This window comes from Narcine bancroftii, chromosome 3 (assembly GCF_036971445.1).
Source record: "Narcine bancroftii isolate sNarBan1 chromosome 3, sNarBan1.hap1, whole genome shotgun sequence".
In the NCBI taxonomy this organism is placed as follows: domain Eukaryota; kingdom Metazoa; phylum Chordata; class Chondrichthyes; order Torpediniformes; family Narcinidae; genus Narcine; species Narcine bancroftii.
The window spans coordinates 34,516,971-34,541,923 of record NC_091471.1 but is presented as its reverse complement, the minus strand read 5'-3'; the positions used below and the strand labels follow the sequence as shown (position 1 = coordinate 34,541,923).

At 44.6% G+C, this 24,953-nt stretch overlaps 1 protein-coding gene across 7 annotated transcripts in view; it reads right to left on the bottom strand.

Annotated features, from left to right (window-relative positions):
• The window catches only part of LOC138757061 (fibroblast growth factor receptor 3-like), a 165,011-nt gene that overhangs the window by 82,480 nt on the left and 57,578 nt on the right, over positions 1-24,953 (bottom strand). For all 7 annotated transcript variants that reach the window (XM_069923764.1, XM_069923762.1, XM_069923763.1 and 4 more), the window contains one exon: positions 2,957-3,226. In XM_069923764.1, the coding sequence (XP_069779865.1) occupies positions 2,957-3,226 (270 nt within the window). The remainder of the gene's footprint in view (positions 1-2,956; positions 3,227-24,953) is intronic.

Genomic DNA, 24,953 nt, shown 5'->3' with positions numbered 1-24,953 from the left:
TGATTGGCCGTCGCTGCCCTGGGAAAAAGGGAGACAGTTTGTGCCCAAGAAGTGCTGGACAAAAAAAAACTTGGACCAGGACGATGAAAGTTTTAATATGAAACAGTGCCACATGGATGTTTTTATCCATATCTGAGAGTGTGTGGGGGCTTAGTTTAAGGTTTGCTTCAAGGGTTCAGCCTCAATAAGAACTATTTAATTACAACTGGAATTCCCACTTTGCATTGCTGCAAATCCTAAAGATATTCCCCTGAAGCCTAATGAAGGCTGCAAACACTCCCTCTGATGTAAGCGTCCACAGACTTGTGAAATCAGTCAAGTCAAGGAATATCCCTGCTCAATGCTAGCATAACACTTCTCCACTTTGGCAAGACTTGGTTAGGAAGGGCAGGAATGACTAGTGGTCCCAAAGCATGTTTTTGTTGGATGTGAGCAGATTGCATCTTCTACATTGGAACGAGAAGACTTCATTATGCAAGACTTAATCGTAATGAAAAGAGACCATGTAAAGGAGGTAACGTACAGGATAACCAGCGTAGACTCAAAAAAGATTGAGGTAAATTAGGCGGTGCATTTTCTCCACCACCACCCCCATCTGCACAAGCCATCTAATAAATGCAGCCCGAGATATATAAAACTGCAGATGCTGGAATCTTGAGCCAACAATAAGCTACTGGAGAAGCTCAGCATGTCAGGCAGTATCCATGGGCCATTCAAAGTTTTAGGATGGGACCCTTTATCGAGATGAAGGATCCCAAACTGAAACGCTGACTTACCATTTCTACCTATAGGTCCGATGTGACCCGTTGAGTTCCTCCAGCAGCTCCTTGTTTGCTATTAAAGACAACTCTCCCCTCCAGGAAAACCTTTCCTGATGATCCAACTCGTTCAGTCCCATTACCAGTTCAGTTGCAGCAAACCAGTCTTGCAGGGTCAGGGTTTGATTCGCTGGCTTCACCACCAGCACTGACATTACCAGAAGATTCTGAAAGGTGGGGTCTGATGCCACTAACTCTCATCTTTACTGACCTATTTTACTTCAATCATTCCTGAGATGAGGCCCAGATTGGAATAGCCAACATTTATTTCCCACCCTTAGACTGGCTTGTTAGTAGACCACTGCAGAGCTAAGAGTGGACCATAGCAGTACAGGACTGAAGTCACATTAAAGCCATATATTGTGTTTCCTTCCTGAGATTCGTGAACCAGATGAGTTTCATGGCAACCCAATGGATTTGTGGGTTAGATTCCAAATTCTCAATCTGCCATAATGATATTCTATGGACATGTCCTGGACCTTTAGAATAATGAACCAACAATTAACCTGTTCATCGATTCAGCTAATGGCTATAATTTGATGTGGAAATGGGGAAAGCAGGCCCAGAAAAGGAATGGCTTGTGCAGAATTTAACTTGGGCAACTTCACAGCTTAAAAACAGGACAGGACCTACACAGTAAATAGTCGGGATCAAGAGGGGTGCTATAGAACAGAGAGATCTAGGACAGCAGTTCTCAACCTTTTATTTTTCTCCATTCACATACCACCTTAAGTAATCCCTCACCACAGAGGGCCTATGGCATTCTATGTGATAGGAGTTCTGTGGTTAGTAAGGGATTATTTAAGGTGGTATGTGAAAGGTTGCAAACCGCTGACCTAGGAATACCAGTACATAGTTCCATGAAAGTGGCTACACTGGTAGGCAGAGTAGTGAAGAAGGTATTTGGCATGCTTGCCTTTCATTGGTCAGGGCAATGAGAACAGGTGCAGGGATGTCCGGTTACAACTGTACAAGATGTTGGTGAGACCACACCTAGTGTATTGGTGCAGTTCTCATTGCTGGAGTTGGTGCAGAAAAGATTCACAAGAATGTTAGTGAGAATGAAGAGAGGCTGGAAATCTGGCCTTTCTCCTTGGTGTATAGGAGGGTGAGAAGGGAGTGGGGAGGTCTCAAGGTTAATAAAATCATGAGGGGCATAGACCCTGGAGTGCAGTTGGGGAAGGGGGGGGGGGTCCCTCACACAGGTTTACATAGGCAATAGTCAGAGTCTTTTTCCCAGGGTAAAGTGCAAATTTAAAATAAATGGGGTAAGGATTAAAAGGGAATGCAAGGGCACCTTTTTCACCCAGAGGTGGTGGAATGAGCTGGCAGAGGCAGTGGTGGAGATACAGCTGTAACTTTCAAAAGACATTTAGACACGTTCATGAATAGGTTACGTTTACATAGATATGGGCTGAATGCAGGCAAATGAAACTGGCTTGGGTTGTCAGCTTGATAGGCAGAAAGATTCCATGTCTTTATTTTTCTGAACCCAGGGGTGAAGCTAGCCATTGTTGCTGATGGCTGCCTGCAGAGAACAGCCAATTCACTGCAGCATCAGAAAACCGCATGAGAAATTGTTTGACGGGTTTAATGTATCTTAGATTCTGAACTTTAAATGAATGGGAGGGGAGGTAGGATGGGAAGAGTGGGGGGTGGGGGGGGGGGGAGAAAACGACACTGTATATATTTGAAAAGAAAAATGTATGTATCTTGATCAGTGTAGTTTATAGTGTGAAAAACAAAATAGGAGCAGGAGAAGGCTATCTAACCCATCAAGCCTGCTCCGCCATTCAATGAGATCATGCCTGATCTGATGATAGGCTCATCTCCACCTACCTTTTCCCCAGATCCCTTAACTATGTGAAAATCTATCTCAATTCATCTTAAATATATTTACTGAGCAAGCCTCCACTGCTTCACCACCCTCTGGGAAAAGCAGATCCTCCTCAACTCGGTCCTGAATCTTGAGGCTATGTCCCCTAGTTCTAGTCTCCCCCACCAATAGAAACAACTTTCCTATGCCTATATTATCTATGCCTTTCATAATTTCATATGTTTCTATAAGATCCCCTCTCATTCTTCCAAACAGCTGAAGCTACTACGTATTCAGATAAACTGTGACAGTCAACACTAACCTGCAACCTTTATTGTGAAGTTGCTCAGAACCTCATTGGTCCCCCAGAGTTTGCAGGAGTAGACTCCACGATCATCGTAGGAAATGTTGATAATCTTCAGCCATCTCTGTCCAACTTGCGTGGTGTTGTTGGGCAGGATCCTGAGTCCATCTTTCAACCACACCAAAGCTTGTGAGGAGCCTTGGGAATTGCAGGACAGGTCCAGGGTATCTCCACTGCCGAGAATGATCTCCTCCAGAACAGTCTGCTGACTTCCACCGGTGGCAGTTCCTAAAAAGAACATTTTAAAAACCTGTTTATTGAGACAATTACATCAAGAGTTACCTCGGCCTTTTTTCTACCTTCAATGCACACCACCTATCCAATAAGGTGACCTCATGCATTACACAAATTCAGAATTGAACTGCACAGAAACAGGCAAGGGCCAACTCATCCATGTTGACTAGAATGCCCATCTAAGCCAATCCTACTTACCTAGAGATGGTCCATATCCAACTAAACCTTTCCTATCCTTGTGCTATTCCTTTAGGAGGCCCTCAAAGTGAGCATCCAGGACTTCTCCATGGTGTAAGATCCCAGTGCAGAATCTATGCCAGGAGTTTACACATGATAAAGAGAATGTAAACCTTTTAGAATTAGTCTGCAGGTGAGTTTACTCATGGGCCTGTTCGTACGGCTGGAGATGTCTGCAGTGTCCCGTGGAACTCTGTAGGCAGAGCTTATTGGCAATGGCTGTCACTCGCAGTTAGGTGCCAACTATACAATCCCCGGGCGTTTCGTCGACACATCATCCACCCCTTGGATTACTGTGAATGAAGTAGCCCTTGTGTCATAAACAGGGCAACAACCTCCATCTAATCCCCCTGTCCACTTATTTCTCACAAATTGTGCAGAGGGGTAGATTTAAGACAGAGATGAGGAGGAACTGCTTCTCGCAGAGAGTTGAGGATCTGTGGAAATCTCTTCCCAAGGAAGCAGTAGATGTATTAAAGACATGGAAGGATATACTTTTGAATAATAGGGGAATTAAAGGTGATGGTGATGGCGAACAGGCAGTAAATGGACCCAAGTGGCCAAAACGATCAGTAGGCTCGTCGGACCAGATGGCCTACTCCTGATCCTATTTTTTTATGTTCTAAGAGGTGCTTCAGATTTACTTTGTATCTGATAGGTGCATCCTGTCAAAGCTTATGGGTTGCATCCATAGACCAATGATGCCCCAATGTGAGATCAATGAACAATCTTCTGTCTGTACGGATTCTGGCCTTTGGACTTAACAAAGAACTAAGCAATTTCTCTCTATCCAGAGGTGGCCGTGCTCTTCTGTTTCAGTTTCATTTCATTCTCTTCTGTCTCTAGCTGCACATTTTTCAGGTGATTGCTCCCATGATAACTTTGGTCTGCACCCTACCACTGACCTTTCCTCTGATCTCTCCATCCCTCTATCCTCTCTGCAAATTAATATGCTTGTTTTGTCATGTTTCCAGTTCTGAAGAAGGGTCCTTGAGTTAAAGACTCAAAAAACATCTGCAGGTGTACCGTGGAGAGCATTCTGGCTGGTTGCATCACTGTCTGGTACAGAGGTGCCAATGCTCAGGACAAGAAAAAACTCCAGAGTATTGTTAACTCGGCCTGCAACATCACAGGCACCAGACTTCACTTCATCAAGGGCATCTATATGAGGCGGTCTCTTAAGAAAGCAGCCTCTATCCTCAAGGGCCCCCACCACCCAGGCCATGCCCTCTTCACTCTGCTACCACTGGGGAAAAGGTACAGGAGCCTAAAGATGAGCACTCAGTGGCACAAGGACAGCTTCTTCCCCGCTGCCATCAGATTCCTGAATGATCAATGAACCAATGTCGCTGCCTTACTTTGACTTTTCGTGCACTATTTTTATTTATTTTTGTACGGTAGTTTATATGAACGTTTGCACCGTGACGCTGCCGCAAAAGAACAAATTCCGTGACGTGTTCATGACAATAAATTCTGATTCTGAACAACCCAGCCCCCACCCCCCCCGTTTCTCTCTCTATTGCTGCTGCTTGATCTGCTGAGTACCCCCCCCCCCCTACTTTCTTTGCTTATAGATTGTCAAATGCCCCTTGCATGAGTGAAGGCCTTGCAGGATTATGGGGAGAGTGAATGGGAGCAAACCAAAGAGATGATGAGGGGAAAGCACAAATCAAGAAAATGCATCTGTTCAATCTTAGTTTAATGACAGTCAAGAAAGTTATTTGTTTTGGCCCAAGATATATATATATTTTTTGAAATTCATGTTAGTTGCCACAACCATACAGGTGGCAGATGCACATCTCATGAATCTGGGAGACCTCTGATTTGATGCTCCCACCGTGCTGATGTGTCTGCTGTTACTGTACATCATAGTATGAGATTGAACTGTAAACAGGCCTTTCGAGTGGGCATCATTTATTGCACCAGTGTGTACGACTTTAATTTGGGCTTAAAATGTGTCTGTGTTAGGGGCTGGAGGGGAAATAGTTTGATAGTGTGGCACAAGGAAGAACTTAGGCATTATATGTGATGAAGTAACTCTAAATAGTTCGAAGGAAAACAGCTAAAAGCACATCTGTCAACATGTAATCACCAAGCTGTATATTTTGGCCCATATGTTCATACAATCTTACAGCTCAGGAATACGCCTAGACAAAGGAAAACAAATAAAACAGAGAGGTTACATAAAGCAGCCTTTCATTCAAGCACAATTTCCCATACATACCAAACACAGCGTCGTTGCATTTTGTATGTATTTTCTTAACAGCAGTAAGTGCTGTCTTGAAAGGGTGTAATTCTGTGAGGCGAGGTGTGGTCAAATATTTTTTATTTACCGGAATACCACTGCACTAGAAAAACAATTTTAATTTCGAACGAGCCCTTAAACCCGACGCACAGCTGAAACAGCCCATCGGACTGTGCCCACCATCATCAGTCATTCTGACAGCGACTGGCAAAGCAGCAGTCTGAGAGAGCACAAATGATTCTGACTTCCACCATCCAAATCCGTGCACTTGCACAGTGTTGCCGTGTGTGAAAGGGGAAAGCGGAGCTGCTGATACCGAGGACCACAATCCAAAGTAACCGAGGCCACACATTTTCTTGTGCTGGCTCCAGTTTCCTCAGCTGTTTTGGTGTACAACATGTACTTTTTCTGCTTGTTTTGTTTTGGACAAAGGTTCATTGATTCGTACCCCCCCCCCCCCCAATCAGCCCCATCTACCCACTACCCCTCCTTGGTACCCTCTGCTAACTTTAAATGGCACTATTGCTGGCAATGTTAGCCTCGGTCTATCACAAATCAGGGTTCGGGCCCCAACACTCAACTAATGGTAATGTGGTAACAAGAACTGGCTAAAAGCATTTATTTCTTTATCTTAATTATGCAGCCCAGTAGAAGCCCAGGCTGGCTCTTAAAACCTATGCTCAATTAACTTCCCAACCCATATATTTAGGAGGGTGGGAGGAAACCAGAGCACCCTGCAGGTCCTGGGGAGAACATACAAACTCCTTGAAGACAGCAGCAAATTCATACCCGGATCGCTGGCTCTGTAAGAGTGTTGCACGCACTGCTAAGCTGACTGTGTTTATATATCCTCATTCAAGATAAATCTGAATCCTAGCACTGAGCTGTTACTTTTCCCTCCCCCACCCAACTAAGTTAAAAAGTGCTTTATGCATGCAAAGAAAAACTTTCTTGCCTCAAAATCTTCTCCCCCCCCCCCCCCCACCATAGTTCCAATCAATAACCTGTTCATGTACCACAGCTTCCATCAGTTTAGCGGATAGATGGCTCACATTATGTTGAATTTAGCTTCTTTTCAAGGCAGGTCCTGGGCCAGACCGACTTCACAGACAGAGCCTTGGAGAAGAAGATCAGAGTGGTCGGCTATTTTTGGAGCCAGAGAGATGGGGGGAGAACTTAAATGGATTTTTTTTTGCTTCAGTTTTTGCTTCAGTATTTACTCAGGAAACTGGCACATAGTCTAAGGAAGTAAGGAAAACAAGCAGTGAGGTCATGGAACCTATACAGATTAAAGAGGAGGTGGTGCTTGCCATCTTAAAGCAAATAAGGATGGATAAATCGCTAGGGCCTGACAAGATATTTCCTTGGACCTTGAGGGAGATGAATATAGAAATTGCAGGGGCTCTGGCAGAAATATTTAAAATGTTCTTAGCCACAAGTGTGCTGCAGGAGGATTAGAGGGTAGATCACGTTGTTCCATTGTTTAAAAAATGCTCCAAAGGTAACCCTGGCAATTATAGACTAGTAAGCTGATACCTATTGAAAGGTGTCCTTAGGGATGGGTATACAAGTATTTGGATAGCCAGGGAAAGTCAACATGGCTTTGTGCGTGGTAGGTCATGTTCGAGGAGGTTACCAAGAAAGTTCACGAAGGCTGTGGATGTTGTCTACATGGACTTTTGTAAGGTCTTTGACAAGGTCCCACATGGGAGGTCAGTCAGAAAGTTCCATCCATCCATCCCTATCCACGGCCCATCCCTTCGAAAGCAAAGATGAACACGGTGCCTTGTAGCTTTTCAGCTTTAGGCACCGTTTGCCAGGGCAAGGGCTTGGAGGTGAGTGCTTGCCCAGGACAAATGCCTCCCTCTGGGTCCCACGCCACAGAGCCTGGCGGAGTGCGAGGCACGACTGCAAGAGTGATGCGGGATTGCCCCGCAATGGTCTGTTTCAAGACCATGCTCTCTGGCCGTTGTCCTTACGGATCTTCACCCGCCGAGTTTGCTGCTGCAGACCGCTATGGAAACTGTCTCCCGCGCTCTGTCACAGCTGCCAGCCCCTGCTGCCAAACTGACATGTCCTATTTGCCATTAGCTGGGGCCCTTTCCAGGGACTGACGGCTGGGAGAGCCGAGCCCGGGGATTTGAAGTTAGAGTTACCTTCTCCTCGCCTTTGCTTGAAGAGGCAAAACCTGCAAGGCAGCAGGTGGTTTGAATTCAGAGTTTACTGTCCGAAAGGTTCAGACGCTAGGTATTCATGGGGAGGTAGTAAACTGGATTTGACATTGATTACATGGGAAAACACATGTTGGAAAAACTCAGCAGGTCAATTAGTGTATAGCTGCCATAACCAACATTTATGATAGTGGATCATGCTTCTCAGACTGTGACTAGTGGTGGGCCTCAGGGATCGATGCAGAGACCATTGTTGTTTGTCATCTATATCATTGATCTGGATGATAATGTGGATTGGATCAGCAATTTTGCAGATGACACAAAGATTGGAGGTGTTGAGAAGACTTTCAAACCTTACAGAGGGATCTGGACCAGCTGGAAAAGTGGGCTGAAAAAATGGCAGATGGAATTTAATGCAGACAAGTGTGAGGTGTTGCATTTTGGAAGGACAAACCAAGAAAGGACATACGCTGTAAATGAGGAGTGCAGTAGAACACCGGTATATGGGAATACAAATACATAATTCCCTGAAAGTGGTCTCATGGGTAGGTAATTATTATTAATTGGGATGCTTTGGTAAAAGTGTACAAGATATTGATGGGGCCAAATTTGGAGTCATGTGTGCAGTTTTTGTTACCTGACTACAGGAACGATGTCAATAAGATAGAAAGAATGCAGAGAAGATTTACTCGGATGTTGCCTGAACTTTAGGAATTGAGTTACTGGGAAAGGTTAAACAGGTTAGGATTTTATTCCCTGGAGTGTAGAAGAATGAGGGGAAATTTGATAGAGGTACTTAAAATTATGAGGGCAATAGATAGAGTAAATGCACATAGGCTTTTTCCACTGAGGGTAGGTGAGATACAAACTAAAGAACTTGGGTAAGGGTGAAAGGGAAAAGTTTAGGGGAACATGAGGGCAAACTTCTTCACACAGAAAGTGATGGGAATGTGGAATGAGCTGCAAGATGAAGTAGTGAATCCGGGCCCAATTTCAATATTTAAGAAGAATTTGGAGTGGTACAGGGATTGAAGGGATATGGAGGGCTCTGGGCAGGTTGCAGGTCAGCGGGACTAGGTAGAATAATAGTTCGGCATGGTTTAGAAGGGCTTGTTTCTGTGCTGTATTGTTCTAAAGTTCTATTATGGAGATATGATATTGGATTCCAAACGTACAATGAGCAAATCTAAGTCGACTGTGTGACCATCTCTCCTAACCCCTCTGCCTTGTCCTCAATTCCATGTGGCTTGCCAGATAATGGGAAACTGTCTCTAAATGCAGGGAGGGCCAAAGCCATAACACAAGTGTGCTGCATTCATCTTGCCCCACAGACTGAACCATGTTGGAATACAGACATGCAACACAGAAAAGACTGTGCGACAGGTGTCTGCTTGCTCACACAAGGAAGAATCGGGCTGTTTACAGAATGTTCAGCAGAGAACTAAAAAAAATGTCAATAAGAAAAGGACTTTAATAAGAGCGGGTGGGCTGACCAGAGACCAAAAGAGAAACTTGCTCATGGAGACAGAGGGCAGGACTGACTTAGTGCTTTTATCTTTCTTCACCAATGAAGAAGATGCTACGTGCCATCGTAGGAAGATGCAAGTTAAGCTTTGGAAGGACTATAATTGAATTGAAATAACTCACAGTAATTAAAAAGGAAAAATCTCCTGGTTACAATCGAGCGTTCAGAGAATAATCTGCAGTGGCCGCAGCCAAAAGCTTCTAAACACCTGTGGAATCAGGGGTGGTTCCTGAAGTCTGGTGACTTGCTGATGTTACACCCAAAGTGGAAACCCAGTATCGAAAGGCCAGCACCCTCAGAAAGTGCTGGAGATAATCAACAGCTGACACGGATTGATTAAACAAAACTAACACAAAGGCAAGATGCGTCTGACTAACTTGTTTGTTTTGACGCAGTTGAGGGAAATGAGGTTGTTATGGTATATCTTCTTCTTTGGCTTGGTTTCGCGGACAAAGATTTATGGAGGGGGTAAATGTCCACGTCAGCTGCAGGCTCGTTTGTGGCTGACAAGTCCGATGCGGGACAGGCAGACACGGTTGCAGCGGTTGCAGGGGAAAATTGGTTGGTTGGGGTTGGGTGTTGGGTTTTTCCTCCTTTGCATTTTGTCAGTGAGGTGGGCTCTGCGGTCTTCTTCAAAGGAGGTTGCTGCCCGCCAAACTGTGAGGCGCCAAGATGCACGGTTTGAGGCGATATCAGCCCACTGGCGGTGGTCAATGTGGCAGGCACCAAGAGATTTCTTTAGGCAGTCCTTGTACCTTTTCTTTGGTGCACCTCTGTCACGGTGGCCAGTGGAGAGCTCGCCATATAACACGATCTTGGGAAGGCGATGGTCCTCCATTCTGGAGACGTGACCCACCCAGCGCAGCTGGATCTTCAGCAGCGTGGACTCGATGCTGTCGACCTCTGCCATCTCGAGTACTTCGACGTTAGGGATGAAAGCGCTCCAATGAATGTTGAGGATGGAGCGGAGACAACGCTGGTGGAAGCGTTCTAGGAGCCGTAGGTGATGCCGGTAGAGGACCCATGATTCGGAGCCGAACATATATATGGACTTCTAAAACCCATTTTGTAGCATCATGGATGCTATGATGTTAAGAACACCATTGCTTTTCTAAATATAACTTGGACTTTGGTGTTTACTAGGTGCAATTTGCAAACTGATTGACGACACAAATCTTGGAGACCTACGGATTATCTGGAGGGTAATAGTGGCCATCAGAATGATAGGGATTGGCTGATGAAACTTAATGCTGAACGTGCGTAGTGTTACAATAGTAGTGTGTGAGGTACTATCGAGATACAGGAGAGTGGACTCCTGTCAGCATCACTGGTCCCGGTCCCCGATGGAGGTGGACATCAACGGACAAGAACCACACCACCCTCCTCTGAGAAGTGAGGAAAGGTAAAGGATAAAATAATGAAAATCCTTCCCAGTTCAAAAGGAAAGCAATCTGCCAAATGAATTGAGTCCTGTTAATCTCCCGGCACAAGTAATGTTTCACCTTTAAGACTCGATGCCACAATCGAAATCTCAGCCTGGTGGAGGAGTTAAGGGGAGGTGATATTTCCACAGATGCAAAGTAAACTTTGGGAAACGGATGTTTTTGAGGCTTTCTTTGCACTTGCCCATGGCTCCGGTTTTGATAAATGACAGCTGCATCCCACACACCACCTGCATGGCGCATTTGTAACACTGAGGGGTCACAGTGAAAACGTCAGAGGGTGTTATTAGCAGCCACAGAATATGCTCCACTTCCAACGGCGTAACAGAATTCCCCAGACCACAACCATTAACTTTTATGGTTTTCCATTGAATTACAATTCAAATTAAACAAACACAAGTCTATAAAAGGTTATTATATTAGTCTGGTGGTATCAATGACATATTTTGTAGTCATAAAATTGGGGTCTGTGCTTTTTAAAGGACATGGCCTAGTTCCCTGGGGCTTAGTGGGGTAGTGTCTCACCTACCGTAACTCCATCCCCAATCTTCGTTGATCAGCTCTGCTTGCATCTGGCTTGCCCCAGGCTTTGGAACCATCAGTCTCTCTCCCTCCATTAGCAGGAACAGGAACAGCCCCTTCAGCCCTTCGAGCCTGCTCCATCATTCCTTTGGCCAAGCTTTTACCTGCATCCTCTGATATATTGGTATGTTTTACATTTAACTTAAAAGTCCCTCCGGTGAAAATTAGGATATTTTTAATTAAAAAGAAAAATTCAGACATACAAATGTGACCAATTAACCTACCAACCTCATCCGATTTTGAAATGAGGGAGGAAAGGGGAACACTCAGAGGAAATCCACGCACGCAGACACAGGGAGAATTTTCCTGCATTTGTGACACTACACTGAAGCATGATTTGTCGCTGTTTCTGCCATCAACATCTGGAATTGGATATGCAGGTTCTGGTGGATTTGGTCAATGGGAAGAGGAAGGATGTGGGATGTGAGTTCAGCGCATTGGCGATGGTGGATCTTGGCCCCCTGCTCTGGCTTGCCATCTGCTGAGTCCAGCTGCATGGGGATAGTTGTGCGTATCAGATGGGCCCAGCTGTTCTGCAGTAAAAGAGGGATTATCAGCATCCGTGAAAAACGTCCTGTCCACCTGAATAGGGCAAGGGGGGACAAATGGTCATGAAAAGTGAGGACGAAGAGCCCGGTGTGCTCTGTGGGGAACAAGGTAAAAATCCAGATCAGGCCCTGAACGAGCCAACATAGAGAAGGTCCAAAGCATGGACGCTCCCTGTTATGGCAGGAGAGGGCACTGTTCTCTTCTCTTCCTGACATAGCAAGGGATAGTAAAAGGTGAGGAGGGATTGATGGAGTGAGGCTTGTAGTTTGCCTTAAGAGGCCACAAAACTGGTCCTTAGAGAGCCAAACAACACAGAAACAGGCCCTTGTACAGACCCCGCTGACCACTAAGCACCCATTTTACATTAATCTGTGGTATTTCCACTTTATTCTCAACACAATGTCATCAACTTTCCCTTCTCATCTGCACACGAGAAGACAATTTACAGCAATTATTACTGCTTCTCGCTAGTAACAGCCAGAAGGTACAGAAGCCTTAAGTTCAGCACCTCTAGGTTCAAGAACAGTTTTTAATCCAACAGCTATCTGGCTCTTGAACCTCCTCTTATTATCGAACCCTAATCATAAACTAGTCCGGGACCACCCAAGATGTGTTAGCTCTATGAAACATTACCAGTTTTTCCTTACACTAAATGTTACTGTGAACATTTTTCTTTTATAGTTATCTTGCTTTCTGTCTTAGCATCTAATGGTAATTTAATATTTTAGTTGGTGTGTACCTGAGTTAGTTGATGAGTACCTGCATTAGTTGGTGTGTACCTGCGTTAGTTGGTGTGTACCTGCATTAGTTGGTGTGTACCTGCGTTAGTTGGTGTGTATCTGCATTAGTTGGTTTGTACCTGCGTTAGTTGGTGTGTACCTGCATTAGTTGGTTTATACCTGCGTTAGTTGGTGTGTACCTGCATTAGTTGGTGTGTACCAGTGTTAGTTGGGATGCTCTATACGAAGATGGACAGAGGTCGATGGCAAAAGATCATAAGAGAGAGGCCTACAGGAAGTAAACAGTGGGAAATCTCTAAAATATAGGAACATAGGAAGCAGGAACAGGAGTAGGCCAAAAATGGCTCATTGAGCCTGCTCAGCCATTCAATACGATCATGGCTGATCTAATTTATGACCTAACTCCACCTACCTGCCTTCTCCCCATATCCCCTAATTCCTCTATCATGTAAAAATTTATCTAACCGAATTTTAAATATGTTTAATGAGGCAGCCTCAACCACTTCCCTGGTTAGAGAATTCCAAACATTCACTACTCTCTAGGAAAAACAATTTTTCCTCATCTCTGTCCTAAATCTACTTCCCCGAATCTTGAGACTGTGTCCTCTCGTTTTAGTTTTCCCGGCCAGCTCAAAAAACCTTCCTACATCTATCCTATCCATACCCTTCATAATCCTATATGTTTCTATAAGATCTCCTCTCATTCTTCTGAACTCGAGCGAATATAATCCTAGACGATTTAATCTTTCATCATAAGTCAATCCCTTCATCCCAGGGATCAACCTAGTAAACCGTCTCCAAAGCCAGTATATCCTTCCTCAAATATGGAGACCAGAACTGGACACAGTACTCCAGGTGCGGTCTCACCAGTACCTTATACAGTTGCGACATTACCTCCCTACTCCTGAATTCAATTCCTCTAGTGATGAAGGCCAATATTCCATTTGCCTTCTTAATAACCTGCTGCACCTGCAACCTAACTTTTTGCAGTGAATAAAATGCATATGTTTTAATGCTAGGAGCATTGTAAGGAAGGTGGATGAGCTGAAGGTATGGATTGACAGTTGGAAGTATGACGTGGTAGCGATTAGTGAAACATGAAACATGGTTACAGGAGGGATGTGACTGGCAGCTAAATATTCCTGGATTTAGTTGCTTTAGGTGTGATAGAACCAGGGTGGGGGGTTTGCACTACTTGTTAGAGAAAATATTACAGCGGTGCTTAAGTGCAATAGAATAGAAGGCTTGTCCAGGAAGGCCATTTGGGTGGAATTGAGGAATGGGAAAGGGGAAGTTACAATTATAGGGGTGTATTATAGACCACCGAATGGGGAACGCGAATTAGAGGAACAAATTAGTAGGGAGATAGCAGATATTTGTGGTAGTGATTTTAATTTTCCGAATATTGATTGGGAAACCCATTCCATGAAAGGGCTGGATGGGTTGGAGTTTATAAAATGTGTGCAGGATAGCTTTTTAAATAAATACGTGAAGGTACCAAATAGAGAGGGAGCTGTGTTAGATTTACTGTTAGGGAATGAGATGGGTCAGGTGACAGAGGTATAGCTTAGGAAAAGGATAGATCTGGGCCCAGAGTGGAGGTTTTTGAGTGGGGAAAAGCTAGGTTTGAGGAGATGCGAAAGGATTTACAAGGGGTGGATTAGGACATTTTTTTCTGGGAAGAATGTAATAGAGAAATGGAGGTCTTTTAAAGGAGAGATTTTAAGAGTATAAAATCTTTATATACCTGTTAGGTCGAAAGGTAAGGACAAAAGTTTGAGAGAGTCATGGTTCTCAAGGGATATTGGAAACTTGGTTCGAAAAAAGAGGGAGTACTACAATAAATAAAAGAAACAGGGAAAAAAGATGTTTGGGTGCTATATTGAATGTAAAAAGAATCTTAAAAAAGAAATTAGAAAAGCTAAAAGAAGGTATGAGGTGGCTATAGCAAGCAGGGTGAAAATAAATCCAAAGGGTTTCTACAAATATGTAAATAGCAAAAGGAAAGTGAGAGATAAAATTGGTCCAATAGAGGATCAGAAAGGACAAATGTGTCTGGAGCCAAAAGAGATGGGGGAGATCTTGAACAATTTTTTTTCCTCAGTACTTACTGAGGAGAAGGATATTGAACTGTGCAGGGTAAAGGAAGCAAAGGGGGTATATATGGAAACTATAGTGTTTAAGAAAGAGGTAGTACTGGAGCTTTTGAAACATATAAAGGTGGATAAGTCTCCAGGTCCTGACAGGATTTTCCCTAGGACCTTGAGAGAAGTTAGTGAGGAAATAGTGGAGGCTCTGGCAGTGATTTTTCAAATGTCATTAGAGACGGGTCTAGTGCCAGAGGATTGGCGTGTTGCACATGTTGTTCTTTTGTTTAAAAAGGGTTCAAGGAGCAAGCCTAGCAATTAGTAGCCTGTAAGTTTGACGTCTGTGGTAGATAAATTGATGGAAAGCGTTCTTAGAGATAGTATATATAAGTAAATTGATGAAAAGCATTCTTGGTGAGGCCAAATTTAGAGTACTGTGTGCAGTTCTGGTCAGCAATTTATAAGAAGGATATTAACAAGGTAGAGAGAGTGCAGAGAAGATTTACAAAAATATTGCCTGGGTTTCAGCATCTGGAATACAAGGAGAAATTAAGCAAATTAAGTCTTTATTCCTTGGAACATAGAAGGCTGAGAGGCGATTTGATAGAGGTGTTTATGAGAGGGATAAATAGCATTGATGTGGAAAGGCTTTTTCCATTGAGAGTAGGAGAGATGGATACAAGAGGTCATGGGTTGAAAGTTGACAGGCAAAGGTTTAGGTGTAACATGAGGGGGAACTTCTTTACTCAGTGAGTGGTTACTGTGTGGAATGAGCTTTGGGGAAAGGTGGTGGAGGCAGGGTCAATTTTGTCATTTAAGAAAGAGTTGGATAAGTATATGGATGGGAGGGGGATGGAGAGATATGGGCAGAGAGCTGGTAAATGGGATTAGAGAAGGGTACTTGGATCAGTGCACACTAGAAGGGCCAAATTGGCCTGTTTCCATGCTGTAATTATTATGTGGTTATATATCTGCGTTAGTTGGTGTGTACCTGTGTTTTTTGGTATGTATCTGCTTTAGTTGGTGTGTACCTGAGTTAGTTGGTGTGTACCTGTATTAGTTGGTGTGTACCTGAGTTAGTTGGTGTGTACCTGTGTAAGAATGGAGGACCATCGCCTTCCCAAGATCGTGTTATATGGCGAGCTCTCCACTGGCCACCATGACAGAGGTGCACCAAAGAAAAAGTACAAGGACTGCCTAAAGAAATCTCTTGGTGCCTGCCACATTGACCACCGCCAGTGGGCTGATATCGCCTCAAACCGTGCATCTTGGCGCCTCACAGTTTGGCGGGCAGCAACCTCCTTTGAAGAAGACCGCAGAGCCCACCTCACTGACAAAAGGCAAAGGAGGAAAAACCCAACACCCAACCCCAACCAACCAATTTTCCCCTGCAACCGCTGCAACCGTGTCTGCCCCTCCCGCATTGGACTTGTCAGCCACAAACGAGCCTGCAGCTGACGTGGACATTTACCCCCCTCCATAAATCTTCATCCGCGAAGCCAAGCCAAAGAAGAGAAAAGGTGTGTACCAGTGTTAGTTGGTGTGTACCTGTGTTAGTTGGTGTGCACCTGTGATAGTTGGTGTGTATCTGCATTAGTTGGTGTGTACCTGAGTTAGTAGGTGTGTACCTGTGTAAGTAGGTGTATACCAGTGTTAGTTGGTGTGTATCTGCATTAGTTGGTGTGTACCTGGGTTAGTGATGTGTACCTATGTTAGTTGGCGTGTACCTGTGTTAGTTGGTGTGGACCTGTGTTATTTGGTGTTATTTGCATTAGTTGATGTGTATCTCAATTAGTTGGTGTGTACCTGTGATAGTTGGTGTGTATCTGCATTAGTTGGTGTGTACCTGAGTTAGTTGGTGTGTACCTGTGTAAGTAGGTGTATACCAGTGTTAGTTGGTGTGTATCTGCATTAGTTGTGTACCTGTGTTAGTTGATGTGTACCTGTGTTAGTTGGTGTGTACCTATGTTCGTTGATGTGTACCTATGTTAGTTGGTGTGTACCTGTGTTAGTTGGTGTGGACCTGTGTTATTTGGTGTGTATTTGCATTAGTTGGTGTGTATCTGCATTATTTGGTGTGTACCTGTGTAAATTGGTGTGTACCTGTGTTAGTTGGTGTGTATCTGTGTTAGTTGGTGTCTTCTCTTTGGCTTGGCTTCGCGGACGAAGATTTATGGAGGGGGGTAAAAAGTCCACGTCAGCTGCAGGCTCGTTTGTGGCTGACAAGTCCGATGCGGGACAGGCAGACACGATTGCAGCGGTTGCAGGGGAAAATTGGTTGGTTGGGGTTGGTTGTTGGGTTTTTCCTCCTTTGCCTTTTGTCAGTGAGGTAGGCTCTGCGGTCTTCTTCAAAGGAGGTTGCTGCCCGCCAAACTGTGAGGCGCCAAGATGCACGGTTTGAGGCGATATCAGCCCACTGGCGGTGGTCAATGTGGCAGGCACCAAGAGATTTCTTTAGGCAGTCCTTGTACCTTTTCTTTGGTGCACCTCTGTCACGGTGGCCAGTGGAGAGCTCGCCATATAACACGATCTTGGGAAGGCGATGGTCCTCTTTTCAATCTTCTTCAGCATGATGCTGAACCAAGCCATGAAAGACCCCAACAATGAAGACGCTGTTTACATCCGGTACCGCACGGATGGCAGTCTCTTCAATCTGAGGCGCCTGCAAGCTCACACATAGACACAAGAGAAACTTGTCCGTGAACTACTCTTTGCAGACGATGCTGCTTTAGTTGCCCATTCAGAGCCAGCTCTACAGCGCTTGATGTCCTGCTTTGAGGAAACTGCCAAAATGTTTGGCCTGGAAGTCAGCCTGAAGAAAACTGAGGTCCTCCATCAGCCAGCTCCCCACCATGATTACCAGCCCCCCCACATCTCCATCGGGCACACAAAACTCAAAACGGTCAAAACGGTTAGTTGGTGTATACCTGTGTTAATTGGTATGTACCTGCTGGCTGCAGCATATAAGACTTTTAGTACATCTGTACATTGTACTTAATGTGCATGACAACAAACACTCATCCATTCACAATGGCCATTCAACTGATCCAACCAACACGTCTTTGGGATGTGGGCAGAAATCGGAGAATCCATAAGAAATTTCTCTCATTGGACAGTCAAGGTCAGAATAAATGGCTTGATTTGCCTTCCTCTCTAAGGTAGGAGCCAAAGAATCCCAAATTAGATAAGGGAGCACTTAGTATAAGGGGAAGCCAGTCGTCAAACACCCAACACTGTCGCAAGGTGCAGACCAAGTAATTATCGGCCAGTAAGTTTGACTTTGGTGGTGGGGGAAGTTATGGAGAGTATTCTTAGAGATAGTATGTACAAACATCTGGATAGGCAGGGATTAATCAGGGGCACCCAGCAGGGGTTTGTGAAGGGAAAGTCATGTTTGACGAATCTTGTTGAGCTTTTTGAAGAGGTGACAAGAAAAGTGGATAAAGGTAGGGCGGTTGATGTGATCTACTTGGATTTTGGTAAGGCTTTTGAGAAGGTTCCGCATGTAAGGTTAGTAAGGAAGGTTAGTTGGAGTTAATAGAGAGATAGTTAATAGAGAGATAGTGAGATGGATTCAGAGATGGCTGGAAGATAGACAGCAGAGAGTCATGGTGGACAACTGTCAGGATGGAAGCCTGTGACAAGTGGTGTCCCCTGTTTATCATTTATATTAATGATTTGGAGGAGAGGGTGGTTAACTGGGTAAGCAAATATGCAGACGATACGAAAATAGGGGGAGTGGTGGATAGTGAGAATGGTTTTCTTGAATTACAGAAGGATTTGGTTTGTTTGGAAAAGTGGGCTGGAAGATGGCAGATGGAATTTAATGTAGACAAGTGTGAGGTGCTGCATTTTGGAAAAAATAACCAAAATAGGACATATGCAGTTAAGGGGAGGCCACTGAGGTATACAGAGGAACAGGGGGATCTTGGAGTTATGGTACAGAGTTCCTTGAAGGTGGATTCCCATATAGACAGGGTGGTTAAGAAGACATAGGGTATGCTGGCCTTCATAAATCATAGTATAGAGTATAGGAGCTGGGAAGTGATGCTGCGGCTGTTTAAGGCATTGGTGAGGCCAGGTTTGGAGTACTGTGTTCAGTTCTGGTCTCCAAATTAAAGGAATAATATAGATAAGGTGCAGAGGGTGCAGAGAAGATTTACAAGGATGTTGCCTGGCTTACAACATCTAGAGTACAGAGAAAGATTAAGGAGACTGGGAATTTATTCATTGGAATGTAGACGGTTGAGAGGGGATTTGATAGAGGTATTTAAAATTATGAAGGGAATAGATAGACTAGTCGTGAGTAGACTATTTCCCCTGAGGGCAGGGGAGGTTGGAATAAGAGGGCATAAGTTAAGGGTAAGGGGGCAAAGCTTTATGAGAAATGTTAGAGGATGCTTCTTCACTCACAGAGTGGTGGCAGAAAGGAATGATCTTCCAGAGGAGATAGTTGCGGCAGGATCCTTTCTGTCACTTAAGCAAAGGTTGAATGTGTACATGGATATGAGAGGGTTGGAGGGTTATGGGCAGACAGTGGGAGGGGGGAGCTAGTGGAGTCGTTCAAGTAAACCAGCTCGGACTCGAAGGGCCGATATGGCCTGTTTCCATTCTGTAAACTGTTATATGGTTATATACGGTTTTATCATTTCCCAATACCTAATCTGCTCAAAAGAAGGGATCGCAACTCTAAGGGATTAAGAATAAACCATTTGCTTTTCCTGTTGCCAACGGTGAATTCACACTTCATGCTGCCTTACCACCTGTGTGGGACTGTGGAGTTTGCATGGTTTCCCCATCACTGCATTGTCTTCCTCCACACATTCCAGTTTTTACCCGCATCCCAAAGCCATGAGAACTTTTTCCTTAGCTGGGCACTGTAAATTGTCCCTACTATGCCAAGGAGGGAGGCTCTGGGGAGAATATAATGGGATTAACATAGTATTTCTGTAATGGGTGCTTGGCGGTCACTAAGGATCTGTTAGGTTGAAGGCCAGTCTCCGTGCCGTATGACTGGACACAACTGGTGCACAATTGTTTGATATGAAGTCACACGATTCACTGAGAGGGTGAATGAGCTGCCAAAAGAAGCAGTAGAGGAAGGAAGAACTGTCATGTTGAAAGGACATTACACAGAAAGGAAAGGTTCAAAGGGATACAGGCTGAATGCTAGGTATGGGACTAGATTAGTTTAGATGGACGTTGGACCAAAGGCCGTTGAAGTCTGTGACTTATACTCCAACTTAGATCTGAAAGCAAATTCCTGATAATGCAGGGAGTCTAGCTGATAGCAATAGTTACCGGATCTTGTTTCAAAGCCCTGTTGAAGTGTAACAAAGGGGAAAAACACAGGGCCAAATGCCCCCACAGTGAACTTGTCTCTCACTCGCCGTGCTTTAAAAGGCTGTCAGAAATACCAAAAGCACTTTAGAATGACAGGGACAACCACTTAAAACCTCTGTGCAGGCACTCACAGCGTCCAGTCACACACCATCCACTCTTTATCTCTTTGTCTGTTTCTTCTTCAGGGAGAAAGTGGGAAGGAAGCAGAGCAAACACGGCGGTCAGAGGAAGAATGCGCAAACTCCACACAAAGGGCAGCCAAGGTTAGGACTTAACCTGGTCCTCTGGTGCTGTTTGCCACTATACCAACAGGATTTTACATCAACTGCGAAGCTCTGCCCTGTTTCAATATCATAAGGCAGCATCTGGTATGGTACTGAACCATACAAGTCAGGTTGGCAATCAGGTGGTCACAGCATTTGTGGAGCAGAAGGTTTGTACTGTTCTATAATAATGGAAAGATGTGACCTTGACTTGGATATTCCCACAATGCCATGCACCACAAGAGAGATAACCAACAGACGCAGCCAATCCTGAAACATGAAGTTAAATGCAAAGATTGATCTTCTCTGACGTGTTCCTGAAAACCCTTACCAAACCACCACCCAACCCGATCCTGTTCCTGAGCTACAGTGCTTGTCTTGGAACCATAGAACACTACAGCACAGAAAACAAGGCATTTCAGCCCTTCTAGTCTGGGCTGAATCATCATTCTGCTAGTCTTGTTTAAATCACATCTGATGGTCCATTACCCCCAAAGAGAAGGAACTCGTGCTCTAGAAACTTTGTGATGAATAGGTCAGCACAAGTGGATGTTTTGGAAGTTTTTCCTTTATCATGGTGAGATAGACCCATTCTACATGAAGTTACTCAAGGATATAAGTGCTCTTTTTCTGATTGGTGCTCAAACAAGAGCTTCCAAATGAGTGCAGCATCTGGGTTCCAAAAGCGGACTAAGGTACCCCCACTGTACACTCGACAGCTGAAGCCTTCCTTCCGATATGCAGCAAACCATCTCCAAATGATGCATGTCCTTCACCTCCAAAAATCACAGTGTCTGGCCTTCTTCCCGTAACCTTTAATCAAGAACCAACTGTAATAATCTCTGCCTTAAATACACCCAATGACCTGGCCTCCACAACTGCCCCTGGCAAGAAATTCCACAGATTCACCACCCTCCCGGCGAAACCCTTCATAGTTCTGTTCTGAGCGGGTACCCTCTAATCCTGAAGCTGTACCCACTTGTCCGAGCTCTCCCACCATAGAAACAACCTTTCAACATCTACTCTGTCCATGCCTTTCAATTATTCAAAATGATTCAATAAGACCCCCCTCCATTCTCCTAAATCCCAACGAGTCCAGGCCAAGAGCCGTCAAAAGCTCTGCACAAGATAAGCCTTTTAATCCCAGAATCATCCTAGTGAACCTCCTCTGAGCTCTCTCTAACATCAGCACATTCTTTCTTAAACGAGGACCCCAAAATTGATCCCAATTCTCCAAGTGCCTTGTAAAGCCTCAACATTATATCCCTGCTCTGATATTCTATTCATCTTGAAATAAATGGCAGCATTGCATTTGCCTTCTTCTTGACCGTCTCAACCTGCAAGTTTACCTGCACGAGGACTCCCAGGTCCCTTTGCATCTGAAACTGTTCAATTTTCTCCCCATTTAGAAAATGGTTGGTACACACCAACTAAATTATTAAATTACCATGAAATGCTAAGACAGAAAACAAGATAAATATAAAAGAAAAATGTTCACAGTAGCACTTAGTGTTAGGAAAAACTGGTAATGATTCATAGGGCAAACACATCTTGGGTGGTCCTGGACTAGTTTATGATTAGGGTTCGATAATAAGGGGAGGTTCAAGAGCCAGATAGCTGTTGGATTAAAAACTGTTCTTGAACCTAGAGGTGCTGAACTTAAGGCTTCTGTATCTTCTGACTGTTACTAGTGAGAAGAAGTAATAATTGCTGTAAATTGTCTTCTCGTGTGCAGGTGAGAGGGGGGAAGTTGATGAGATTGTGTTGAGAATAAAATTAAAATACCACAGATTGATGTAAAATGGGTGCTTAGTGGTCAGCAGGGGCTTGTACAAGGGCCTGCTTCTGTGTCGTTTGTCTTTATAAGTACCAGTTTTGTGGCCTCACTCCATCAATCCCTCCTCACCTTTTATTAAAAGGCCGTCAAGTCCATGCCAACTACTGCGCACCCATTAAAACTGATCCTACACTACCTCCATTTGTAGTCTTCTCATATTCCCATCAACTACTCCCACGTTTCACCACTCAACTACAAATTACAGAGGACAATAAACCTACAAACCTGTACACCTGTAAGATGTGGGAGAAAACCGGAGCAGCTGAAGGAAACTCAGCCGTCACAGGGAGAAGGGCAAACTCCACCCAGACAACACCAAAGGTCAGGACTGAACCCGGGTCTCCGGTTTTGTAAAGCAGTGGCTCTTCTAGTTGTGCCACTGTACTATGCAAGCCTTATCTGAATACCCAACAACGCAGACTGGACAACCGCTTTGCTAAACACCAACGTTCTGTTTGTGGGACTCAATTTGAGTTTCCTGTACCCAAACAGTTTAACTCTCCCAGTCATTTCTTTTGAGACACATCTGTCCTTGGCTTCATCCATTGTGAGGATGAGGCTATTCGTAAACTTGAGGAAGAACACATTATATTCCTCCTGGTCTGCCTTAAACCATTGATTTTTCTCATTTGAGTTAAGTCCCACCCCTATCAGATTCCACTGTTTCCATCTCTTTTGGGCTTCATTGGTCAGGGGTTTGAGTTCAAAGTCATGCTGCAACTCTACAAATCTCTGGTGAGACCACACTTAAAGAATATTGTGTTTAGTTCGGGTCACCTCATTAAAGGAAGGATGTGGAAGCTATGGAGAAGGTGCAGGAGATTTCTGCCTGTCCCCAAATCTTGCTGTCAGCATATTGTGGAAAGTACATAATCATCTAAAAGAGAGGGTTGCATTTCCACAGTGTCACTCGTTCTGTCCCACTGAAAGGAACCTATCTCAAAGTGTGGAGACTGCATTCAAGTAGCAAATGTAACACCCTGCTCAGCAACTGCTGGGCAAAAAAAAAAAAATCACAGCATCGTTGGGACACATCCAAATGGAGTTAGGGGCTGAATCCACTATCTGTTGTGTGGTTACCAAGCAGCCTTTAGCCTTCTCCTTGAAATGCACACAATCAAAATAGCTTTAGCTGCAGATGGAATTTTGATATTTTAGTTTGCAAAACTCATTAAAGCTTTCAATATCCATGATTAGGTAGTTAGTTATAATCTTGATGACAATGTTGCAAAGGCTGATTCCATATTGGTGCTCTATGGTTAGTAAGGGAAAACTTAAAGTGGGGAGAAAAATATGGAACCTCTGCACTAGACTCTGGTGCTTAGCCGAGACCAATAACAACAGAGGGAACGGTTGCAATGAACCAATTAATTCAGAGCAAAGGGACCCAGCCCATAAATCAGATTGCTTTCCACAAGGAACATGATGTTATTTTTTTAATATATAGCCTGAAGAAAACTGAGGTCCTCCATCAGCCAGCTCCCCACCATGACTACCAGCCCCCCCACATCTCCATCGGGCACACAAAACTCAAAACGGTCAACCAGTTTACCTATCTCGGCTGCACCATGTCATCAGATGCAAGGATCGACAATGAGATAGACAACAGACTCGCCAAGGCAAATAGTGCCTTTGGAAGACTACACAAAAGAGTCTGGAAAAACAACCAACTGAAAAACCTCACAAAGATAAGCGTATACAGAGCCGTTGACATACCCACACTCCTGTTCGGCTCCGAATCATGGGTCCTCTACCGGCATCACCTACGGCTCCTAGAACGCTTCCACCAGCGTTGTCTCCGCTCCATCCTCAACATCCATTGGAGCGCTTTCATCCCTAACGTCGAAGTACTCGAGATGGCAGAGGTCGACAGCATCGAGTCCACGCTGCTGAAGATCCAGCTGCGCTGGGTGGGTCACGTCTCCAGAATGGAGGACCATCGCCTTCCCAAGATTGTGTTATATGGCGAGCTCTCCACTGGCCACCGTGACAGAGGTGCACCAAAGAAAAGGTACAAGGACTGCCTAAAGAAATCTCTTGGTGCCTGCCACATTGACCACTGCCAGTGGGCTGATATCGCCTCAAACTGTGCATCTAGGCGCCTCACAGTTTGGCGGGCAGCAACCTCCTTTGAAGAAGACCGCAGAGCCCACCTCACTGACAAAAGGCAAAGGAGGAAAAACCCAACACCCAACCCCAACCAACCATTTTTCCCCTGCAGCCGCTGCAACCGTGTCTGCCTGTCCCGCATCGGACTTGTCAGCCACAAACGAGCCTGCAGCTGACGTGGACTTTTACCCCCTCCATAAATCTTCATCCGCGAAGCCAAGCCAAAGAAGAAGTCATGGAGTAATTAGTGAGAATTGAAGCTATTATTTAAGTACTGACTTCAAGCACAAAGTGAAGGGCAAAAATATTAGGTTTCGCTTTCTACTTAGTTGGATTTTAGGTAGGTCTTAGCTCCTTGGAAATGTACCATTCTCAACACTCACCCACCTGACTCCAGTGCAAACATGCAGCCTCCCTTTTAACCAGCGCCACTTACACTCGGTTAGTGTGCTTGTTCATTATTCAGCAACATAACATATTTGGCCAGAAGACTGGTGGTTCTCCTGACCATGGCTTTGAGTGGATCTGTTAAGAATCCAAGGTATGTCAGAAAAATATGCACAAGAGAATTTACTTGATTGAAGTCTGTAT